This window comes from Equus quagga, chromosome 5, assembly GCF_021613505.1.
Source record: "Equus quagga isolate Etosha38 chromosome 5, UCLA_HA_Equagga_1.0, whole genome shotgun sequence".
Taxonomy (NCBI): domain Eukaryota; kingdom Metazoa; phylum Chordata; class Mammalia; order Perissodactyla; family Equidae; genus Equus; species Equus quagga.
Genome location: NC_060271.1, coordinates 36,844,215 through 36,868,750, shown reverse-complemented (window position 1 = coordinate 36,868,750; position 24,536 = coordinate 36,844,215). Strand labels below are relative to the sequence as shown.

Here is a 24,536-nt window from a genome sequence, read left to right as displayed (position 1 = left end):
TGTAGGCGCAGGTAGAAACAGACAAGGTGGTGGCTCCATCAGAATCTGATCCCACTGATAGACTCCATACCAAACAAAAAGAAATTCTACATAGCCCTGATTTTATGGAGCAAGTTTTTCAACTTATTGGTCTGTGACTAGGGGATCAAAAAATGGAATGCTAGGGTGAGATAGCTGTGTACTGCTTAATGACGAGGATATGTTCTGAGAAATGTGTCGTTATGTGATTTCGCCGTGACGTGAACATCTTAGAGTGTGTTTACACAAACAGAGATGGTATAGCCTACTATACACCGAGGCTATATGGTATATAGCCTATTGCTCCTAGGCTACAAACCTGTAAAACACGTTACGGTACTGAATACTGTAGGCAAGTTTAACACAAGGGTAAGTATTTATATATCTAAACATATCTAAACATTGAAAAGGTACAGTAAAAATAGAGTATAAAAGACAAAAAATGGTACACCTGTTCGGGCACTTACCATGAATGGACCTTGCAGACTGGAAGTTGCTCTGTGTGGATCAGTGAGTGACTGTGAAGGCCCAATGCATTACTGTACCCTGCTGCAGACTTATACATACCGTACACTTAGGCTACACTACATTTATTAAAAAATTTCTTTCTTCAACGATAAATTCACCTTACTATAACTTTTTACTTTATAAACAAAATTTTTGACTCTTTTGTAATAACACTTAGCTTAAAACATAAACACATTGTAGAGTTGTACAAAAAATATTTTCTTTCTTTCTATCCTTATTCTATAAGCTTTTTTCTATATTTATTTAATTATTCTACTTTTAAAATTTTTTTATTAAAAACTGAGACACAAACACACATTAGCTTAGGCCTACACAGGGTCAGGATCATCAGTATCACTGTCTTCCACCTCCACATCTTGTCTCAATGGAAGGTCTTCAGGGGTGACAACACGCATGGAGCCGCCATCTCCTGATGATAACACCACCTTCTCCTGGAATACCTCCTGAAGGACCTGCCTGAGGCTCTTCTTTTTTTTTTTTTAAAGATTGGCACCTGAGATAGTATCTGTTGCCAATCTTCTTTTTTTTTTCCCCTTCTTTTTCTTCTCCCCAAAGCCCCCCAGTACACAGTTGTATATTCTAGTTGTAGGTCCTTGTAGTTGTGCTATGCGGGACGCCGCCTCAGCATGGCTTAATGAGCGCTGCTAGGTACGCACCCAAGATCCGAACCGGCAAAACCCTGAGCCGCTGAAGGGCAGCGCGCAAACTCAACCCCTCTGCCATAGGGCCAGCTCCCTGATGCTCTTCTTGAGGAGGTGTCACTCTTTTCAGAAATCCATATATGGTGGTTTGGTTTGTTTCTTTTCTTCATCAAAGATTTGCTTATAAGCAGATAACGCACCATGAACATTCCTCTCTATTAATGAAAACCTTTTGGTGTTCAGGTCAATGTTTTCAAACTTTTTAAGAAGCTTGTGAGGGCTGCAAAAGCTTCTGCTAAACCCTTCACTGTGTATTTGCTTGGGGGCTCTTTTTTTTCTTCTCCTGTGGTTTCCTTTCCTCTTGCTGCGTCTTCATCTATGCATTCCTGTTCCTATTCCAACAATGCGTCTTTAGCCAATTCCTCAGGAACGACCTCTAGGAGCTCCTCGGGGCCATGCTCATCCACACCCAGGTTAAAGTTGCTTGCCATCTCAACTACAGCCTTGTTGGTTTTTGCATCTTCCTCATCTTCCCCATCCTTGCCAAATCCTTTGAAGTCATGGACAAACCTCTTGTGTTTCTTCTTCCAGATGCCATTCATGCACTCCTTGGTGACATCACCCTAAGTCCAAGAGAGGTTCTTGATGCAGTCATACATGTTGTAATCCTTCCAGAATTGTATCAGTGTCTTCCCCAGTCGCAGCAATAGGTCCTCCTCAGGCACTAGGCCTCAAAAGCTGCTACAACTTCTTGATCCATTGGTTAGATCACAGAGGTGGCATTTGGAGGGAGAAACACCGCTGCGATGTTAGGATGAAGACTGCCAATAAAAAGGAGGATATCCGGGAGCATTAACAACAATAAGCAAAATCCTGAAAGGTATGTTATTCTCAAAACAGTACTTCTCCATTTTGCTGGCACAGCAATTCAGGAGGGCATCTTGGAAGAGGAATTGGGTCATCCATCATTTCTTATTACTTCTGTAGTACACTCGCATTGTGTGCTTACTGGTATGCTTGAAGGCCCTAGAGTTCTCATTGTGCCTGATCACAAAGGGTTCCAATTTGTAGCCTGGAACATTGCCCCCAAAACAAGACTGTTATTCTGTCCTTAGCCTTGAAACCCGGCATTGAGTTGGCCTGCTTATGGATGAAAGTCCTTTCAGGCATCTGTTTCCAGAATAGGAAGGTTTCATCCACACTGAGTATCTGTTCTGGCAAGTAATTTTCCTCTAGAATCAGCTTATCTAGAGTTTCCAAAAATTCTTCAGCTGCCTTCACAAAAGCATTCACAGATTCACCACTCACTTTCACATTATGCAATGAATAACAATTCTTGAATCATTTAAATCACCCAGAGCTAGCAGTAAATTCAACATCATAGTATGATCCAACCTTTTCTTTGAACATCACAAACAAACTTCTTACTTTGGCCATGACTGTCATGGTGCTGAGAGGAATATACTTCTGTGTCTGGTCTTCAAGTTCTGTCATTACAAATTTTTCCATGTCTGATATAGGCCCTTCTCAAATTTTTGTTAGTCTTGTTGCCTTCAATGAAGCAGATCCTTTAACAGCTTCCGTCGCTTTGTTCTTGTTCTTCAAAATCATAGCTATGGTGGAATGGGACATGCCTGACTGGTGAGCAATAACCATCAGTGACTTTCCACCTTTGTAGTCCACAATCACTTTTAATTTCGTTTCCAGGTCAACCGTTCAGTGTGGCCTCTTACTGACAACATCAACAGTGGATTTTACACGCTTAGGGACCATGATGCACAAAACAACACAACATTAAATCAGACACAAGAGAAAATGATGTAATCAAGAGACAGAGTAAACACGAAATGTAGGAGGCTGCTGCCGGCATAACATAGCATAGAGTTTTACAGTAAACATTTTTTTTATAAGTAGGAAGACCACACTCTAAAATAATGACAAAAAGTATAGTATAGTAAATACATAAACCAGTAACATGGTTTTTATTATTATTATCAAGTATTATGTACTGTACATAATTGTATGTGCTATACTTTTATATGACTGGTAGCAAAGGTTTGTTTACACCAGCATCACCATGAACATGTGAGTAACACACGTTGCACTATGATGTCCCTAGGCGGCAGGAATTTTCCCGCTCCATTATAATCTTATGGGACCACCGTCACATACATGGTCCATCACTGACTGAAATGACATTATTCGGTGCGTGACTGTAACTGGGTTAATTAGAACCATGTTCCAGAACACTAACCCTGACTAGTTCACTTTTCTGACCTTTATTCCCAGGGGTATTTATTTTCAGGTTGATAGGGAGCGAAGCAAATATACTTACATTTGCCGGGATCCTAAGGAGCCACCAAAGACAATCATTTTATCATCTATCACACAGGAGGAATGGCCGGCCATGGGGGGTGGCCCATGAGTCGTCACGATGCAGTTCCACCTAATATAAAAAGACAAGAGGAAGCCAAGAAGTCAGCACTGTCTGCTTCTGGTCTTATGTGTTCAAGGTGGAAAACAGTAAGTAGGCATCCATTTAAAATGACAGTCCTATCACCTCAAGTATGAGGATAATAAATGGAGGATGGTACAAGGTATTTATGCCTTTCCTACAAACCTGCAAAAGTTATGTTCACTTTCAAGTTCTCAATGTGTATGGCTTGGAGGTAGAGTGTGGGGATGAGAAGACAATGATAAGGGACTCCATCACAGTCCCCTGGCTGCTTCAGCCTAGTTTGCTGAAGGAGTACCACCTGCCACTTCTTTCTACAGTCCTGATCAGTAGCAGCTACCAAGAGCCCTGTACTAAAGAGTCCATTCCAAGAAACAGGTTACCATCATTTAAAAAAGACATGGTTGAAAAACAACTGGGAGTGAGTGTGGGGGACACAGCAGAGCGTAAGGATCATCTGGCTCCATGGCACTCCTGGGGAATTGGCAGCCAAGGCTGAAGAGCTCCCTCTTCTTCAATTGGCTCATTCATTTTTCTTGGAAGAGGAATAAATCTCTTCTACTTTTTCTCTTTGGAAGAAGGGTTCTTAACTTTAGGTGTTAAGGGGGTCCTGTAAACCCTCTGAAACTGCAGGCAAAACCTGTGCCCATGTAAGATTCTTTTTCTGGGAAGAGTCCAGAGCTTTCATCAAATTCTCAAGGAGATTCCCGGACACAAAAAAAGATAAGGAATCCATTCATTTAAAATCTTTTATTCCAGATTGAACGGATCTTTGTGGCTTACCAGTTTTTAGAGGGTGAGTAAGTGTGTATTTCATCAAAGAATCTCTCTGGTTGGTGTAGGGGATAAGGGCTTGGCCGCGTCCAGCCACCAAACAGCACCAGCAGGTCCTTGTACACGACCAGAGTCGCTCCGGCTTTGGGTGAAGGATAGGACCCTGGGAGAAGTCACGAACAGCACAGTTAAGATTCAGGGTCTCACAACAAGCCAGAGGTACACTGTCTATAGATCACTTTTCCCTGAGTGACAAAATGGGAACCAATACTGCAACGCGTAAGGGAAAGAGGGAGACAAAACTGGGTTTCCAAGTCTGAGAGAAAACCACCACCCATTTATACATCTTTTATAATTAAAACAGAAATCTCAGTTAGAGGAATGTTACTTAGCCTCTCTCAGGCTTAGTTTGCTCACCCGAAATCAGGGATGAGAGTACCTACCTCACAAGGCTGTTTTCATTATTAAATAATACATTCAAAGCTCCTAGGCACAGTGCCTCGCACAAAGCAGGGGCTATTTGCTGACTTTCTGCTCATTCCTTTAATAAGCTTAACAGAGATCACAAAGTAAAGAATGTAAGGGGTCCAAGGAGGAGAATATATAGAGGCTAGATAAATGGATACAACATAAAAACAACAGCGGCTACCAAATACAGGTTAAAAAGGAGGCAGAATGCGGTTCTCGTTTGCCCTGAGTCAAACGTTAACACAAGCACCTCTAGGCCCCTCGGTACAGGCTTCTCCAGCACAAATGGGAGTAGACTCTGAAGGCTCGGTATGAAGGTATTCCAACAAAACTGCACGCCTTACACCAAGAGTGGCTACTAAGGCCCTTCAGGCTGGATCTCTGAGCCATGATGACCAAATTTTGAAACAGAAACTTGGCTTATGCTGGAAAACTTTAGGGATAACAAATGTCCCATAAGAGCATAATTTTTCAGAGCTTTTTGTCTTTGAAACAACAATTGCTATTTCTCCCAATCCCTTACGCCGCACGCCATCTTTAGCTTGCTCAAGACTGAAGTAATTTGTCTCAATATCCGGTTATCAGTAAATATTGGAATATTAAAAAGAATTTTGTTGTTGTTATTAAAGCTGCAGGATCCATTTTTCAAAGGAAATCTTAAGTAGAAGGAATTCAAACAGTGTATTAACCTGATAGCAGCTGAGGCGCTCCAATTTAAGTAGAGAGCTTGGCCGCCCCCTTCTGAAAGGGGTTCTGGCAACGTGGTTTGAAAAGCTCAGACTGCTTTAATGGCGTCGATTACAAAGTCTTGTGGTGGAGCAGAGGACTGTCTTCCTTGGGATCCAACTTAAGAGTAACTCAGCATGATTTACTGAGAAGGTAGCAGTCCTCAGAACACGGAGTGAGCATCTAAGAACACCTTGTGGCATCAGCTATTCTGAAGACCTTCCCAAGAGAACAGACATCAATCCAGACAGGATCTGGCCACAGAAATGAGCCTTCTCTAGGAACACTTCTTGTGTCAATCAGCAGCGCAGAGACACTGGCTTCAGTATTACACGAATTAGTTCTTGCTACCCTCATAACCCACAGGAATCATGACTAAGACGGCTACTCATGATCTGTTGTCCTTCATAGAGTCTCGTGATCTCTGGTTAAAAACTTTTGCCTTCCTAGGAGGAAGCTTCCTAGTCCAACTAGAAAATCTAACTAATATAATGGGTCTAGTTAAAATGCTAGTGTTACCCCAGAATGATTTAATTTGTGAAATACTGAACAAAAGCTTCAAGTTCTTGCCCCTATCCTGGAACTCATAAGTACTGTGAAAAAGCTGGAAAAAGCAAATAAAATAAGCAATAGACTTGGGCAGCGTAGTAACTTAAAACCTTCTAGACTGAAATTTGGATTTGGATTTGAGATACTAGAAATCCTGGCTTTTAAAATCAAGCGTATAAAGTGAAGAAACAGACCAAGGGTCTCCAAAATAGTGAAACACAGAAACAAACAAAAACAAAACTTTTAATGTGAACTGGGCAATTCATATCAAAAAAATTTAAGTGCATATGCTTTGAATAGCAATTCCATTTCTAGGGATTAATCTAACGAAATAGCTGGGCATTGAAAAAAGAAATAGAGACAAGGATGCTCATTTTCAGCGTTTAAAGAGATCAAGGAATATCCATATAAAAGAATACTATGTGGTAATTAAAAATTATGTGGCTCTTTATTTATCTTAGAACAATGCCCATGCTCTAGCAAGTGAACACTGAAAGTAGCAAGCAACGAAACATGAAATAACAATAGCTAACAGTTGATGGGCATTATGTTCCCGGCACTGTTCTAAGTGTTTTATGCATAATCGATTCACTTACCCAAGGAGGCAGGCACTATTGTAATCCCCATTGTCCAGATAAAGAAAGTGAGGGACAGTGTGGTTAATTTCCCCAAAGCCACATATTCAATTAGTGGCAGAGAAGGAATTTGAATCTAAGCAAACTGAGCCCACTTAAAATAATCTATTTTCCTGTATGTGTTCATTACACATACAAGACAGTTTAGAAGGTCAGTAATAGTTGATCTCTCTGAATGGTAATATTACAGATGATTTTCATTTTCTTCTCTATAAAAAACTTTATGTATTGGCTGAACTTTGCAAAAAGTGATACTTGATCATTGTGATGAGAAAAAATAAAGCTATTTCAGTTGTTAAAAATGAGAAATATGGGGGCTGGCCCCATGGCCGAGTGGTTAAGTTCGCGCGCTCCGCTGCAGGCGGCCCAGTGTTTTGTTGGTTCGAATCCTGGGCGCGGACATGGCACTGCTCATCAAACCACGCTGAGGCGGCGTCCCACATGCCACAACTAGAAGGACCCACAACGAAGAATATACAACTATGTACCAGGGGGCTTTGGGGAGAAAAAGGAAAAAAATAAAATCTTAAAAAAAAAAAAAATGAGAAATATGACTCCAATGCAACTCTCTTTTCCTGCACCTCACCTACACTTGCTCCATTTGATGAAGGCCTCTATGAGAGGCCATATGCAGCATACATTCTCAATCCCTTATTCAAACTTCCAAATCCTCACAGTTTTGAAAACCCAACTTTTTAAAAACTCATTTGGCAACAAAACTTGACCTGAAAAGATGAGGCTACATATAGTCTTTAATCCGCTTAGTGTGAGAAATCATATGTGCTGCTGAAGAACAGTAAGAAGTTTGATTACAGGGTGCTGCTTCAGACTCCATCAGAGGTATTATGAAGGCATATGAATCATACTCCAACCTAAAAGATGAAAAATTCTGAATCCCAAAATGCAATTAGCACCAAGGGTTTAACACCAAAGAACCAGGGTTAAGAGCAGAGGCTCTGAAGTGAGTGTGCCTCGAGTCAGATTCCAGTCCTGCCACGTAACTAGCTGTGAAATTCACACCAGTTGCCAGATAGATCTCTCTGCCTTAGTTTCCAAATCTATAAAACGGAATAAGAACAGCACCTGCCTCACAGGGTGGCTGTGAAGATTAAACAACTTTCAATGCACTTAGAACAGTGCCTGGCATTGTTACCACTGTTGTTAAAGTAAGTTAATAAGGGGTTAATACCAGGTCAATGAGCCATGGACATCTGACAGCACAACTAACTACACGGCACAAACTTTCTGGGAACAGAACTAAACTGGTGGGCATATTTAACTATCAGTATACTGTTAGAGCACTTCTGGCAGAATAACTATTTAACTCAAGAAAGTACAACAGAAATAAAATTATAACTGAGAGTAGATGCTATGAAACGGAAGTCATCTCAAGTCCCAGAAAGGTAAGTCAAATACACTGAACGTGACTTGGAAACAAAAAACAATGGTTAACATGAAAAGACTAGCTTGGGTTTGCTCTTTCATGTGTACTGTGTTTCCTGTAACATCTTTTAAAATAAATTATTGACACTTTATGAGGCAAGGCAAACCAATGTTTACCAGTTCTGGGTTCAAAGAGATTACAAATGTAGTGTAAGAATACATACCTCTTAAGGGGGAAAACTATTCACAGAATTAAAAAGAGTGTTGGTAAAACATAATGATATACATAATCAAACCCAATGGAGGACTACACTTTAGATCTGCACTGTCCAACACAGTCACCATTTAGCCACATGTCACTAGCGGTTACAGAATTGAAAGTACAGATATAGAACATTTCCATCATTACAGAAAGTTCTACTGACAGTACTACTTTAGAGACAGTATTTTAACTTTATAAATCATGCGCCTATGTTTAGGGGATGTGGGGAAGGTGGTAGAGAGAGATGGGTGACTTTATCGACTTTTAAGTGAAATTACAGTTACAGCTACTTATAACTATTACTACTGCTACTATTACTAACGATGACTAATATTTATTGAGTATTTATTATATGCTAGGCACCTTTCTAAGTGCTTGGCATGTATTAACTAATTTAATCCTTCCAAACTAGTTTCATTTCCATTTTACAGATGAGAATACTGAGGCACAGCTCATTTAAATAACTTGCCCAAGGTCACAGAACTAATAAGTGGCAGAGCCAGGATGCCAATCCAGGAAGACTGGATTCTTAAAAATTTATTTTTATTCTTGTTTTTAAATTTTTCCTTCTTCTCCTCAAATCCCCCAGTACATAGTTGTATATTTTAGTTGTGAGTCCTTCTAGTTGTGGCATGTGGGATGCCGCCTCAGCATGGCTTGATGAGTGGTGCTAGGTCTGAGCCCAGGATCCGAACTGGGGAAACCCTGGATTTTTAAAACTCATTCTCTTAACCATTATACTAGACTGCTCTTCATTCATACAGATACATTCCTTCTGAGTAGTTGCCACAAACAAGTCAGACACCTTAAAAGGTCTGAGTATTTCAAAGCTGAAAATGCTCTTTCTTAAATCTTAATTTAGTTAAGCCACAGACCTAGAGTAGACAGAGAAATAAATAAACTGAACAAAAGGCTATTCTTAGGACCTGTTTTTCTCCATGAGGTTCTGGGTCACACTCTACCTCTAATACAGGAGCCTTTACTTGTTCTCTGGACTCTCCAAGGAAAGCTAAGCTAAGGCCAGTGACAATGACAAGTCAACCCTTAGGGATTATCTTAGGTAAGGGCTTTTGAAAATGACTTCTCAAATATCTTGACCGGCTATCTATCAAATCTATCTAAATCAATCTATCTAAATTAATCTATCTATCTATCTATCTATCTTGCTAAGGAAGATTGCCCCTGAGCTAACATCGGTGCCAATCTTCCTCTGTTTTTTACGTGGGATGTCGCCACAGCGTGGCTTGATGAGCAGTGTGCAGGTCCATGCCCAGGATCTGAACCCGCAAACCCTGGGCTGCCAAAGCAGAGCACAAGAACTTAACTACTACACCACTGAGCCAGCCCCCATATCTTGACCCTTTATAAAGTCAAAATCTTTCCCCCTACTTCCTATCTCAAGGATTGGGAGGGGGCTGGCCCCGTGGCCGAGTGGTTAAGTTCACGTGCTCCGCTGCAAGCGGCCCAGCGTTTCGTTGGTTCGAATCCTGGGTGCGGACACGGCACTGCTCATCAAACCACGCTGAGGCAGCGTCCCACATGCCACAACTAGAAGGACCCACAACGAAGAATGTACAACTATGTACCTGGAGGCTTTGGGGAAAAAAAGGAAAAAATAAAAAAAATCTTAAAAAAAAAAAAAAAAGGAGCGGGAGAACTCCCTCATCCAGCATTTCCAAGGTCTGTTTTATGTTACAAATAGGAGCTTTAATTTCAGCATCTTACTTAAATATCTCAACAATTAAGTAAGGTCATACTAAAAGTTAAATTAATTGTGCTCCTCCACCTCTATTTGTAAAGAAAATGGGAAAAAATTACCATACAATAACAAAGAGGAGAGAGGGCACAGAATTCAACATACAATCTCTATACAGTAGAGGTCAAAGATACTGGCTATAAAATTTTCTACAACTCAACTATGCAAATCATGTTTGCAAATTGGTACTTTTAAATTCTCATTTAAGAATCAATATTGTGAAGCCTTTGTAGAGTCCCTAATTTAACCATTTCTAAAAATCTACGTATTCCATATTTTGAATTTGTTTAAAGCAGAGGATCTTTAACTCCCCTGCCAATTATTTTAATATAGGGTCCACAAATCCAATGAACTAATTTATGGTGAGGACAGAGACTGCAGAGGTCAATGAACTTCGGTGATCTCTATACCTTAAAGAATAAGCAGTCTCCTTAGCCAAGTGGAGTTCTGGAAAGCAAACAGTAAGTCTTAACTAGAATTGTGAGAAAAACAAAAAAACTCACGTCCACATTACCTACCTTTATTCACTGTTTTCAAGTTCCAAGAAAAGCAAGCTATTTAAAGAGTACTTATAAACTTTCTAAAAAATACATGACCGTACATTACTAGACAAGGGAAATAACTTTTAAACGGACTAGCTCTAGATAAAATGTGTTCCTAAACTTGGAAGAACAGCACCTATGTGCATGCAATTCATTTTGTACAGTAGCTAGAATGATACCACATAGTACATACCACATAGTATTAACCTATAACATTAGAGACTGACTGATTCACTGAAAATCTTGTTCAATATAGGGCACTGTGACAAAAGCAGACCCTCCAGTTAAAAGGCCCATCATCATCATGGTGACATATGATGAAATAAATACCCTTCCCCCAAGAAAACTTATAAATGAAGGTTTTATACTCAGTAGGACATTTGCTGATCTGCCTTCAAAATAATGAGGCCACTGGGCCTCTAGACACAGTCTAAATATCACTGTATCACAAAAGTGGAGGGAGAAAGAGTGTCGCTCCCATGTAGGTTCTCATCAAGCACCAAAGGACCAAATGTGCCCAAATCAAACTTAGATGGACATGTTACTCGAGCTATTCCCCCAGAGCCAACCGTTATCTCCACAGACTTCATTCTCCAAACACACCAAAGACCTCCTAATCACACAGCAGATAGGATCAATGAAGCAAATTTCAAAACAAGGCACAAGCCCAAAAGGCAGCTGTGGGAAACTGGATAATCAGATAGGCAGCCTACACACAGAACTAACATTCCCTAAAATTGCTAACCGGTTCAGATGTGTCCCAAGTTTCCTACGAAATCAGGAGAAAATTTCACACGTGAAAGACAGTGGTAGAATCACAAGGCATTCTTGTCTACTTTTGCAAAAGAAGATAGTAAAACAGTGAAGCAATTTCAAGTTCTGGTTTGGTTTCTACGCCAATTTCCCACAGTTGTAGTTTCTATCCATGTACAACCTAGGACCAGAAGAGCAGCTCAACTGTTCGATACAAGATAAAACAAGCACCTGTTTTACTTGGCAATGCCTGTATTGTTATGCAAGACTAAAAAACTATTTTTACATCTCCATACCTGATCATTATTTATTAACATTATTAATTTATTATTAAGGTTTCATAAAAAATAAAAAACCATTCCCCTAGAGCTTTAGTTCTCAAACTTTCAGCTGCATCAGAAGTAGCTGGAGCACTTGTCACAACACAGATAGCTGAGCCCACTTCCGAGTTTCCCACTTGGCACATATGGGGTGGGGTCTGAGCAGTTCCACTAACAAGTTCTCAGGTGACGCTGAAGTTTGAGGACTAGACTCTGAGAACTACGTTGTAGAGAGTTAAACAATCCTTGAGTGGACCTGTTGGACAATGCTCCAATATGACAGTAAAAGGGCATGCAGTCATCCTTTTGTCTTATTTCCAATTTTAAGCGGTTTTTCTTAACATTGAATCTATCCAGACTTTTTCTGTGCATACACTCTGTATGTGACTCTATGGAACCCTTCAATTCAAGAGCAGAGTAGGGACTTGGGTCAAAGTGGCTTTTTCTTGACAGATGCTTTGATTAAAACGGTGCTGAAAGAAACTGCTTCAACATTTTCAACGTACAAACATTTCCCTGGTTGTGATCATCTGCATGTCACTGAACCTACACTCTGCAGTAAATAAAGGAAAAAAAAAATTGTTCCGCCTACTGCCTTCAGGCAAATCACTTTAAGTCTTATTTACAGCAACATGAGTGACTTGCTAAGAGTTCTCCATGACTGTGAAAACAGAAACATCTAAGACTAGGAATTAGAGACTTACAAGAGGCAGTAAAGTTTGAAAACCAGAAAACCATGAGCATGAAAAATTTAACCGCGGTGCTCACTAGCATGCCAAAGAATCGAGCAGAAAAGCACTGGAGAAAAAAATTTCCACTTCGCTCATGGAATTCCAGAATGTTTTGGTGTGTGATTTGCTTTTTAAAGAGGGCAAAGTCAAAATTCCTTCTTAACTGGCAATCAAAAAATTTTCCCTGGATGCTTTCAAATTATTTTATTTTATAGTAATGATGCCAAAGGGTACATTAAAGAATGAATAATGGTACTGAGGTTTCAGGTCACAGTCTCCATTTCATATTAATAACTCTTCACATGCACTCACTTTCTCAGGGTAGGTCCAATGAAAGGCATCCACTCGCAGTTCCATATGCTGTACACTAGTCCTTCCCACACAAAACTGGCCTTGAGGGCAAAATAAGATCAGATAAACCAGATTAACCAACAACCCCATCTCAGTTTCTTTTGTGTGGGTACTTTTATGTGGTAGTGAGGAGCCTTGAGTTGGTATGTGTATGGGGGTGGGAGAGATGAATTTTGCTGATAAGACCCAAGCTGGATCTTGGGAAGCTGACCAAGCCTTTGTCTCGAGAGAGCTGTCATCATGGTAGTATGGTAGTGTGTGAAGTGACTGACCTTGATAGCAACAGTTCAGAGGTCAGGAAGATAATTTGGAGAGGCATTTCCCAGAACACCATATTAGCAACTGAATCAGAAAACCTAGAGGGCACAAGAGGACAGGCTGGCACTAATGACTTAGGAGGCAAGAGATTCTTTAAAGAAAAACTACTAGAGTTATAATTTAACCGCTTACATCTCTAAACTTTTGATTTTATAGGTAATATTTTGTAATGGGGACAAGAAAAGCATGTTTCAAGGTTTTTATGGTTTGAGGAATGGGGAGACAAAAGGAAAATTGAGAACACTTCAGAATCTATGAGTATAAAGTCTGTCTTGGGCTGTAAATCCTTGAAGACAAATCCAGAATGGTCTCCAAAGTATACAGTCAGGGCCACAGGGGTTCTATCTGGCAGATATCTTCTGATGATAAAATGTTTCCAATTTAACATCAATGTGGCCAATAATAATTACAATAAGTCTTTGCATTTATATATGTGCCCATAGAGGATACAAAAATATAATGCTTACTTTAAAGAAAGAAAGTAGGAAGCAAATATAGTCACTCTTTGGCAAAGTCACTACAGAACCCCTAAACTCCTGCTTTCCAAGATCGGTTCTAGCTAAGTGTGCTCTGTAACTCAGTCTAAAACAGGGATTTAAAGTCAGTCATCAAGGACATGATACGGGATGCAGAAGATTCTTCTGCCTAGGCATGGCTTTCTTCCGGACCTCTGCCAGCACATCCCTTCCCATGCTGGGCTAAAAGTTGTCTTAGGGGAGGGGGGGTGAACAGGGAGGGGACATCCTATATGGACCTCAATCCAAGCATTTAGCATACCATGTTGAAATTAGCCATTTACAGTCTCCCAATAAGATTATACTATCCTAGAGTACAGAATTATTTCTTACGAAAATGTTTGCTGAGCTGAACCATCATGGAAGCCAAATGGTTACAGATCCCTCATGAGGTGGGAGGAGAGCTGGCTCCAGTTAACCACAACCTACCTGGAGGCACCAGTGGGTGTTTCAGCAGGCGAAAGGTCAAACACTTCTTTGGGTGTTCTCTCCACACTCCAATTTATTTATTTATTTTTTGCTTTTCCTATTTTATTCCTCAGTTGCAACATGGCCAGAAAGTTACTGACTGTTATCAAAACAACTCACTGATAACAGACAAAGCTTGTCTGGATCTCAGCCTTCAGAGCATACATTTTTATTATTACAATTATACCTACATATTTAAAAACATCACTCCTTGGGTCGCTTACAGAACATCCAAAACAAGAGGAACTTTTGTAATGGGCATGAGAAACTTTTAGATCCCGTATAACTATACATGCTACAGGCATCAACAACAAAAGAATTTCCCACTGGCATTGTTTTCACTTCTAAACAAACCCACATGAAAGACCAATTGATGAATAGGGCAGCACACATCAGCTAAAAATTAACAACACGAAAACCAGTAACAGCTCTTCTTACCATTTCAAGTAGTCTTTTGATTCAATTTCTGGGGAAGGAGAGGAGGTCCAGAGGCTCAGTTTAATCTGATAATTTGCTAATTGTAGTGCTAATGGGGGGGGACGGGGGAGTACTCTTTTAAGTGGCTCCATTTAGAAGTGAAAACAGTGTTGCTAGTCATAAAGTTTCCAGCCTGGTGTCAAAAGAGGAAAATTCTACTCAGGCAGGAGAGAGTTAAACTGAAATATGGTATAATCTTATTTATTCTCTCCTTTGGAGGACCCAGGGTATTTATGCTATGCAAATTTTCCCACTCTTCTCACCAGCAGGAGAGAATGTGTACCCACTTTAGAAAACCATGTACTCTGGAAAAAAACCAGGATCTGAACTTTATAAAGAAACAGGAAGGATTCCTTCCCTTTCTAGGGGAATCCACTGGCTCTGCTCTCATGCATATCTCCCAAAACCACCATAGATCCAGGTTGTTCCAGGACTGCACAGGGCTAGGGGAGGTAAGGAGACATCAGCAACTCATAAGGAAGATTGACCAGGACCAGGTCCATGGATCAGGAAGGAGCTAATACAATAAAGAACTTAAAGTAATCACTTAAGTAACATCCTATATCTTCTTCACAGAGGTTAGCACATGCATGTGGTGTCTGGGCCTTGGGTACCTTCCTTCTAGGAAAACAAAAAAACGTAGATGAAGATTCAAATTCTCCATAGTCATTTTAATCAAAAGCAACATCATGTTAATGTTAACAAACAACTGGCCTCAGAAATAAAATGTAACAAATTGTGAACAGAATCCTAATTTGTTAGCTGGCTACTTTTCTCCTTATAAACTAGATTTCCTTTAAAAATCTATCCATCCTGGGGCCTGCCCCGTGGCCAAGTAGTTAAGTTCGCCAGCTCCTCTTCAGCGGCCTAGGGTTTCACTGGTTCGGATCCTGGGCGTGGACATGGCACCACTCAGCAGGCCATGCTGAGGTGGCATCCCACATGCCACAACTAGAAGGACCCACAACTGAAAATGCACAACTATGTACTGGGGGGATTTGGGAAGAAAAAGGAAAAATAAAATCTTAAAAAAAAAAAATCTATCCTTATAAGTCCTGGCTCTATACACATTTTATAATTATTTTAAACACCCCCGTCTACTCTCTCGAATCACCAGTTGTTTGCTACTTAGTTCTTTACGTTTTCTTTGTATTGATTTATTTCTTTATCGTCTCTTCCCCCAGCAGACCTTGCTTCTTGTGCACACCTATGTCTGCAGTACTCAGAACAGCACTGGGTATAAATGCTCAACAAACAAACTCATGAAAATGAATAAACAAAGGACTGAATGCAGTCACTTCAAGCTCCAGGAACTCAAGGATAACTCAGGACCACTCTCCACTCCTTGGCTAGTACTGCAGCACACACAAAGGTGTCAGTTTAATCAGTCTCCACAGCCCACCTCCATCTGAGTATTGTACTGTATGTAATCTGAACTAAAACTAGGAAAGGTGGCTATTACCATCTCTGCCCTAAAGGAGAGGCAAAGGAGACGCTAAATCACCTAAGGTCACCTAGCTACTCAGCAATAGAGATGGGATGCAAACCTGTGTTTGCCTGGCACAGAAACTCTGCTCTTAATGGTTTTACCAACCGGCCTCCCTCCCTCCCACAACACATTCCTCCCATAACTTTAGGTCATGAGGCAATAATAATAATTAATAATAATAATAAAGAAGAAGAAGGAGACGAAGGAGGAGGAGGAGGAGAAGAGGTCTTTCCTCCTTAAACCTCTATAATACTTAGTTATATCATCACATTTTCCCACTTAGAGCAGGACTAGGTGAATAGAGAACTCTCTGGGATACTTACTGTGTCTAGAATATTTCTTAAAGTTGACAAGTAAGTCTTAAGTAAGAAATGAGTACATATGTCCACAAACAAACTTATATAAGGATATTGAGGGCTGGCCCGGTGGTGCAGCGGTTAAGCGCACACGTTCCGCTTCGGTGGCCCGGGGTTTGACGGTTCGGATCCTGGGTGTGGACATGGCACCACTTGGCAAGCCATGCTGTGGTAGGCGTCCCACATATAAAAGTAGAGGAAGATGGGCACGGATGTTAGCTTAGGGCCAGTCTTCCTCAGCAAAAAGAGGAGGATTGGTAGCAGATGTTAGTTCAGGGCTAATCTTCCTCAGAAAAAAAAAAGAATGTTGATTGCAGCTATATTCAAAGCGGAAATAACCCAAGTATCCATCAACAGGAGAATGGGTTAAAAAAAAAAGTGGTATACATATTCATAACATGGAACACTCTCAGCAATGAAAAGGAATAAAACCACTGATAGATGTAACCACACGACGAATCTCAAAAGAACCAAGACGAATCTCAAAAAAGTTTGTTAGACATGAGAATAGTGGTTACCTCTGCGGGGAGAGGTATTGACAGGAAAGGGGCATGAGGGCACCTTCTGAGGTGACACAAGTGTTTTTATCTTGATCTAGGTGATGATCACATGACTGTACATACATGTAAAAAAGTCTTCAAGTTGTGCACTTAAGGTTTGTTCATCTCTATATGTAAATGATGTCTTAATAAAGTATTAAGAAAAAAAGAACGGCTAATGTCAAAGCTGGCATAGTGAACTGTAAACCGTGTTTACACTGTTGTCACATGGCATCACCCATTGCTTTCACTAGGAAACAGAAAAACCAGCAAAATACCAGAAATACCAGAAAAACAACAATATCACCAGTAAAGAGCAAGACCAGCAAATACCAGCAACTGTCAGAATTAAAACACATTATACGAAGTTTTCGAGAACACATTCCTCACATAAAATGCAAACACTCTGCAACCTGCATATGTAAATCAAACAGCAAGAAATATTTTAAGATTAGGCAATGGGATTTCAGAAGGCTAACTAAAATGGGAGAGAAGGCGAAACAAGGAACACAGTGTAAAAACCAACAAATCAAATATAAAATCCATAACCCATAATCACTTCGAGAGAGAACTATGGAAAAGAGGAAATTATCAGGGCACTACTTGTGTGAAAAGCAGAATTCATTAAAGCATAGTTCAAGAGTTATCTCCCAAAAAAGAGATGAGGGGTAGCTTCTGAGCCTTGATAGGATAAGGTAGCCTCCCATAACCCAAGCTGCTACTTGTAAGTTAATAAACGACCAATCACCACTCTCACCCACCCAGGAAGAGCACTCTGTAGAGTCTTTACAAAATCTCCTCGAGTCCCAAGAGCTGGAAAGCTCGAGAAACTGGCCTGATCCTGATTGTATAGAGAATGAACAGCCAAACAATGTGCACTGGGCATGAGGTGGTACATGGCACTGCTGAGTGTCTTGGGAACCAACACGGTCATTCACGGGGTTAGAAATGACTCAAGGACAATCTCTTTCGTGTTCCCAGGTACAGGATTAGCCTTCTACAGTTTCATTCAGGACATAAAACAAAGTTAATAAATCCATACTGCATTGGAGATACACGGGGATATGACATCATACAAAATGAAGTTTACCGTGGTCATGAAACATGAAGTGTTGTTGGGGGGATTACATGGATGCCTGGAACAAACAGCAACACTACACGGTCTGAGAGTTTTACTGCACAGGGAACCCAAGAGCAACCAAAAATTGCTCGTCAAGATGGCAGGCAGACAGGATCAGGATGCGTAGATGTGAAAGCTCAGAATTCTAAGGAAAGTCACTGCTTATAATCAGTGACTCTCTGGACTTCTATCTAACATAAGGAGGTTTTAACACAGGATAGAAAAGGGTCATGAGTTGGATCAAATGAATAAAAGTTAAAGGATGCAGGATTTTCAACATGAAAGACAAAAAGCTAAGAACAGATTTCAATATATTTTGGTAATAAAGATCTGTAGGTAGAAATAATTGGGCCTTCTCATTCACAAAGAAAATATTAAAACAGTGAGATCAATGACCTGTGTTTAAGAGAGAAAATAGAAGCTTGGAGTGTATCTGAAACGCACGCATGCCCTCTTGTTCCGTGGTCGAATATTTACCACTTGCTAAGCACCCACTTCTCCCCGATCTCCACAGACCACACGTTCTCAGAACACGTTTGCATATACTGCTAACTTCATAAAATGTTTAGATGCAAAACAATGCTAAAAAGCAGACTCTAATGCCATTGAGTACACTAACACATTATTCTTAAAAATCCCACGTCCAGCTATTTCTATATCAGCATTAACACCTGGGACCTAAGCTAAGGGAAGGACTGGGTGACCTTTTCCAGAAAAGACTCTCCTGTCAGCTGTTTCAGTTATACCTGGTGCCAGGTATCAGTCCCAGACTCCCTTATTTGTTTTGACGTTTCCTGGCACCACTACCACAGGCTCAGGAAAGGGTAGTAGAGACCCTCAGAGTAAGCTTTTCCACTAGACACAGAACAGAAAACTTCATCAATGGATCCAAGAGCCCTATGTGCATCATTTTCAAGGTATCATTTACATAGTAATAGAAACAATGACACTCTGGGCAGTTTTTTTGGATAGTTCCAGCATTTTCCAGCTTCTAAGGATATCCTGGCCTTTCTACAGACAACTGACATGACCAATACTCTTTTCTTTTTCCTGCCTCTGTCTCCAAAAGTAAACTAGCTTTTCTGCAGGATTACTCAGTGATTTTGGAAAATGTGGTTATTCTTTAAAAGAACAAAATTATTTCCAATAGAGCTTCTGACTCTGGATAGCTGGAAAGATCTTGATTGTGTTAGGTCATTAAAAAAGAGATATGCTGGGGCTTGCCCTGTGGTGTAGTGGTTAAGCCTGGCACACTCTGCTTCAGCGGCCCAGGTTCACAAGTTGGATCCCGGGAGTGGACCTACACCACTTGTCAAGCCATACTGTGGTGGTGACCCACACACAAAATGGAGGAAGACTGGCACAGATGTTAGCTCAGGGGTAATCTTCCTCAAGTAAAAAAAAGAGGAAGACTGGCAACAGATGTTAGCTCAGAGTGAATCTTCCTCACCAAATAAATAAATAAACAAATAATAAAAAAGAGGTAAGTTGTCTTCAGCATCCTGCTCCCCACCAAAAAATTTTAAAAGGCAAGTCACGTCGACATTTAAAAATTCTCTAAGCTGTGAATAGATTTCTTCTAATGACACACCCTCTGCCCATTATCCTTTCCTGACTCTGATGACAGACATAATAGCCAGAGAGTTTAGTTAAGCCCCCAAAATTCAATAGAATGTCAAGGACCATGGGCAAAAGTAATCACAGGAAAAGAAAGAAAAATAAACCATAAAAAAGAATTTTAAAAGGGTGAGAAAAAAAGGATAATTTTACAGTGGAGAAATCTAAAAAACTCTCCTCAGCCAGCCAGGTGATCAAGATTAACATCAACGCAACACATCAGGTTGGCAGTATGTAACCTGCATACAATGTGATTAGAAGGGTACTTTACTGCTGTGGTCTTCCTCCTAAAAACCCTTAACTCTAGTCTAAATACAAGAAAAACATCAGACAAACCCAAACTGAATGATAGTCCACAAAATATCTGACAGTATTCCTCAAAACTGTTAAGATCATCAAACAAGGAAGTCTGAGAAACTATCACAGCCAAGAAGACCTAAGGAAGACAAGAAGACTAAATGTAACGTATCCTGGATGGAATCTTGGAAGAGAAAAAAGACATTAGATTAAAAAAAATAAGGGGGCCAGCCCGGTGGCATAGTGGTTAAGTTCACACGCTCTGCTTTGGTGGCCTGGGTTTGGATCCCAGGTGTGGACCTGCACACTGCTCATATACAAAATAGAGGAAGACTGGCAACAGACGTTAGCTCAGGGACAATCTTCCTGTCACCAAAAGGAAAAAAAAGGAAATCTGAATAGAGTATGGACTTTAGGAAATAATAATGGATCAATATTGGTTCATTAATTGTCATAAACGTACTACTACGACCAGACGTTAACAACAGGGAAAACTGGGTGTGGGATATATGGGAACTCTGTTCTATTTTAAAGTTTTAAAAAGTCTGTTTAAAAAGTTTTTAAAAAACTGATAATGTGAAATAAATTACAGAAAAAATAAAACTACTCACAGCATGGCATGGTAAAAAATGAACACAGACTTTAGGGACAAAATCTCAGGTTTCCATCACTGCTTCATCATTTATTGGCTGTATGATCTTAGGTAAATTACTAGGTGATTCTCTGAGCTTTAGTTTCCTCATCTGTAAAATGGGAATAATAGTGCCAACCTAATCGGGTTGGTTTGAAGGTTAGATTGTACGTATGAAGAATCTGGGGCATCCAACACCCCCCCTCCAAACCCTCTCCACAAGCACTTCCTCAGACCGCGGGCCTCTCCTGACTGACTGACTGACTGACTGACTGACTGGCTGACTAGGGTAAAGGCAGTATTTTCAGAAAGGAGCATGGAAGAGAGCACAGAGCCGCCTCCTTCTTCCCCAACAACAACAAAGGAGTCCAGTTTGGCATGTTACACACCCACCTAACGGACTGTGATAACAAAGTGAGGTCGCAGATTGCACAAAAAGAAAGCAAGAAGATTCATAGGAATCCAGGGTTTCCAAATTTCGGTAGGTTTAGAATCAACTGAGACACTTTCTCTTTTTTAACACGCAGATCCATCACGCTATCCCCAATCTCCTGAGACCAGGTGAGTGAGTCTGCTATAAGGCTGAGGAATCTACACTTTTAGTGAGCTTCCTAGGTGATCTGGACAAAGGTGATCTGGACAAAGGTGATCTGCTTTGTGGTTTTTAGGAACAGTTATTTGTCCAACCTCCTCTAGTACGCTCTGCTTTGTTCACTCTGTTCCAGTCACACTGGATTCCTCATCATCCCTTCACTGTCCCAAGCACACTCCCACCTCTGGACCTTTGCACTGGTTATTCTCTCTGTTTGGAGTGCTCTTTCCTTATATACCCACACGGTTCACTTTTTGCACCCATCAAGTCTGTGTTCTAACGTCACCTTCTCCACGAGGTCTACCCTGATCACCCTAGTTATAATCCCCCCGATTCCTGATCTCCCTTACCATGCCATAGTTTTGCTTCAATAGCATTAACTGTCTTCTAACATACTATATTACATATTGGTCACTTTTAATATCTGTCTTCCCTCATTCGAATTTAATCTCCATTAAGAGTGGGTTTTTTGTCTGCTTATTCATTCATGTATCCCCAACATCTAAAACACTACCAGGCACACAGTCGGTAAACCATAAATATTTGCTGCATGAACAAACGAAGGATGAGAGAAGAATTAACTGAACAAAAGGAAGGATTGTGCTGTCATTTAAGGGAATTCAAGTCCTCTACTTTAAATGCCAAACTCTCATAATAACAATTATATACATGATACCACCACTTAAATGCTTAAAGAGATCAAACACTAAACTTCCTCCAAATATTTATTCTCCATTTCAGCAAATGGCCCTACTGTCTACCTAGCTGCACAAACCTGAAACCTAAGTCAGCCTTGATTGCCCCCTAACTCTTCCATATTCAATCCATCAAAAAGTCCTGTCAATTTTAACATAAAAATTCAACTCAAATTTATCCACTTAGCTTTATCACCACTACTAGGACTCCAGTGCAAGCCATCAGTCTCTCACTTGTACTATTTTTGATAGCCTCCTATCTGTTCTCTTTATTTTCTTGACTTCTTCAAACCATTTTGTATATAGCAGCAAAACTGTTCTTTAAAATGTAAATTGGTGGAGGCCAGCCCCATGGTCAAGTGGTTAAATTCGCGTGCTCCGGTTTGGAGGCCCAGGGCTTTGCTGGTTCAGATCCTGGGGGCCAACGTGGCACTGCTCATCAGGCCACACTGAGGCGGCACCCCACATGCCACAACTAAAAGGACCCACAACTAAAAATATGCAACTATGTACCAGGGGGCTTTGGGGAGAAAAAGGAAAAATAAAATCTTAAAAAAAAAAAAAAGATTTTAAAATGTAAATTGGATCATAATACTCCTCTGCTTAAAATCTCAAAATCTCACAGAACTTGGTCTATGAATGAGTTGGCTCCTGTCTACATTTTAACTCTATCTGTGCCACTCTACCCCCTGCTCATTATGCTACATCCACAAAGGTGTGCTTTCAGTCCTCCAATACATCCTAGTCTTTGCTGCCCCAGGGTCTTTGCACATGCTGTTCTCATTTCCCTTCACTCTTCATCCTTAAAAACTCAGCAAAAAAATGTTGATCCCTGATCATATAGGTAGTACACTCTTTGACAATGAACTTAAAAAGAATTTTTCGAATACCATGTCTTCTCAGACAAGGGAAACAAAAGAAAAAATAAACAAGTGTGACTTCCTCAGACTAAAGAGCTTCTGCAAGGTAAAAGAAACTAGGATCAAAACAAAAAGACAACCCACCAACTGGGAGAACATTTTTGCAAATCATATATCCAACAAGGGGTTAATCTCCATAATATGTAAGGAACTTACACAACTGAACAACAAAAAACACAAACAGCCTGATCAAAAAATGGGCAGAGGATGTGAACAGACATTTTTCCAAAGAAGATAGACAGATGGCCAATAAACACGAAAAGATCTTCAACATCACTAACCATCAGGGAAATGCAAATCAAAACTACACTAAGATACCATCTTACGCCTGTTAAAATGGCTATAATCACTAAGACTAAAAATAACAAATGTTGGAGAGGGTGTGGAGAGAAGGGAACCCTCATACACTGCTGGTGGGAATGCAAACTGGTGCAGCCACTATGGAAAACAGTATGGAGATTCCTCAAAAAACTAAAAATAGAAATACCATATCACCCAGCTATCCCACTACTGGGTATCTACCCAAACAACTTGAAATCAACAATCCAAAGTAACACATGCACCCCTATGCTCATTGCAGCATTATTCACAATAGCCAAGACATGGAAACTATCTGAGTGCCCACTGACAGATGACTGGGTAAAGAAGATGTGGTATATATACACAATGGAATACTACTCAGAAAAAAAGACAAATTCATCCCATTTGCAACAACATGGAAAGAACTGGAGGGAATTATGCTTAGCAAAATAAGCCAGTCTGAGAAAGACAAACATCAGATGATTTCTCTCACATGTGGAGTATAAACAAGCACGTGGACAAAGAAAACAGTTCAGTGGTTACCAGGGGAAGCGGGGTGGGAGGGTGGGCACAGGGGGTGAAGGGGAGCACCTGCGTGGTGACAGATAAGAAATAATGTACAACCAAAATTTCACATTGATGTAAACTATTATGAACTCAAATAAAAAAAAAAGTTGCTTCCTGTATAAAGTAGCTCTCCCCTTCCTGTTCTATATTTCATTTCTTGTTTGTTTCCTTCATAATTTCTAAGAATTTGCTTACTTGTGTTTTGTTTCTTCCTCATTACAACATAAGCTCCATGCAGATAGGGACCAGTACACCAGGTGTAAAAGGGAGGAGGGGGAGGGAGGTGTCTCACCGGAAGCGTCCGAGAAGTACCAGCTTAGGTCTCCCTCAGCTCTAAGAGGTGTCACTACAACACTCTTCATCACCACGCTCCCTCCAGATGGAGCATTTCTATCATTTCAAAAGGAACTAAAGACAAGGTTTCATTGACAAATTACATTAATTCCAACTGTTAAGGACTGAATTATGTCCTCCCAAAATTCATATGTTGAAGTTCTAATCCCAATGTGATGGCATTTAGAGATAGGATCTTTGGGAGATAATTAGGTTTAGCAGTCAAGGTGGGGCCCTTGTGATGGGATTAGTGCTCTTATAAAAAGAGGAAGAGACACCAGAACTCACTTTCTTTGCCACATGAGGACAGAGCGAGAAGGCAGCTATCTGAAAGCCAGGAAGAGAGCCCTCACCAGCACCCTGATCTCAGACTCCCAGCCTCCAGAACCGTGAGAAATAAATGTCTGCTG

At 40.5% G+C, this 24,536-nt stretch overlaps 1 protein-coding gene across 1 annotated transcript in view; it reads right to left on the bottom strand.

Moving 5' to 3' along the window:
* The window catches only part of FBXO42 (F-box protein 42), an 88,213-nt gene that overhangs the window by 7,863 nt on the left and 55,814 nt on the right, over window positions 1–24,536 (bottom strand). The window contains exons 5-6 of the mRNA XM_046660639.1: window positions 4,426–4,579; window positions 3,523–3,633 (exon numbers count right to left, since the gene is read on the bottom strand). Coding sequence (XP_046516595.1) covers window positions 3,523–3,633; window positions 4,426–4,579 — 265 coding nt within the window. The remainder of the gene's footprint in view (window positions 1–3,522; window positions 3,634–4,425; window positions 4,580–24,536) is intronic.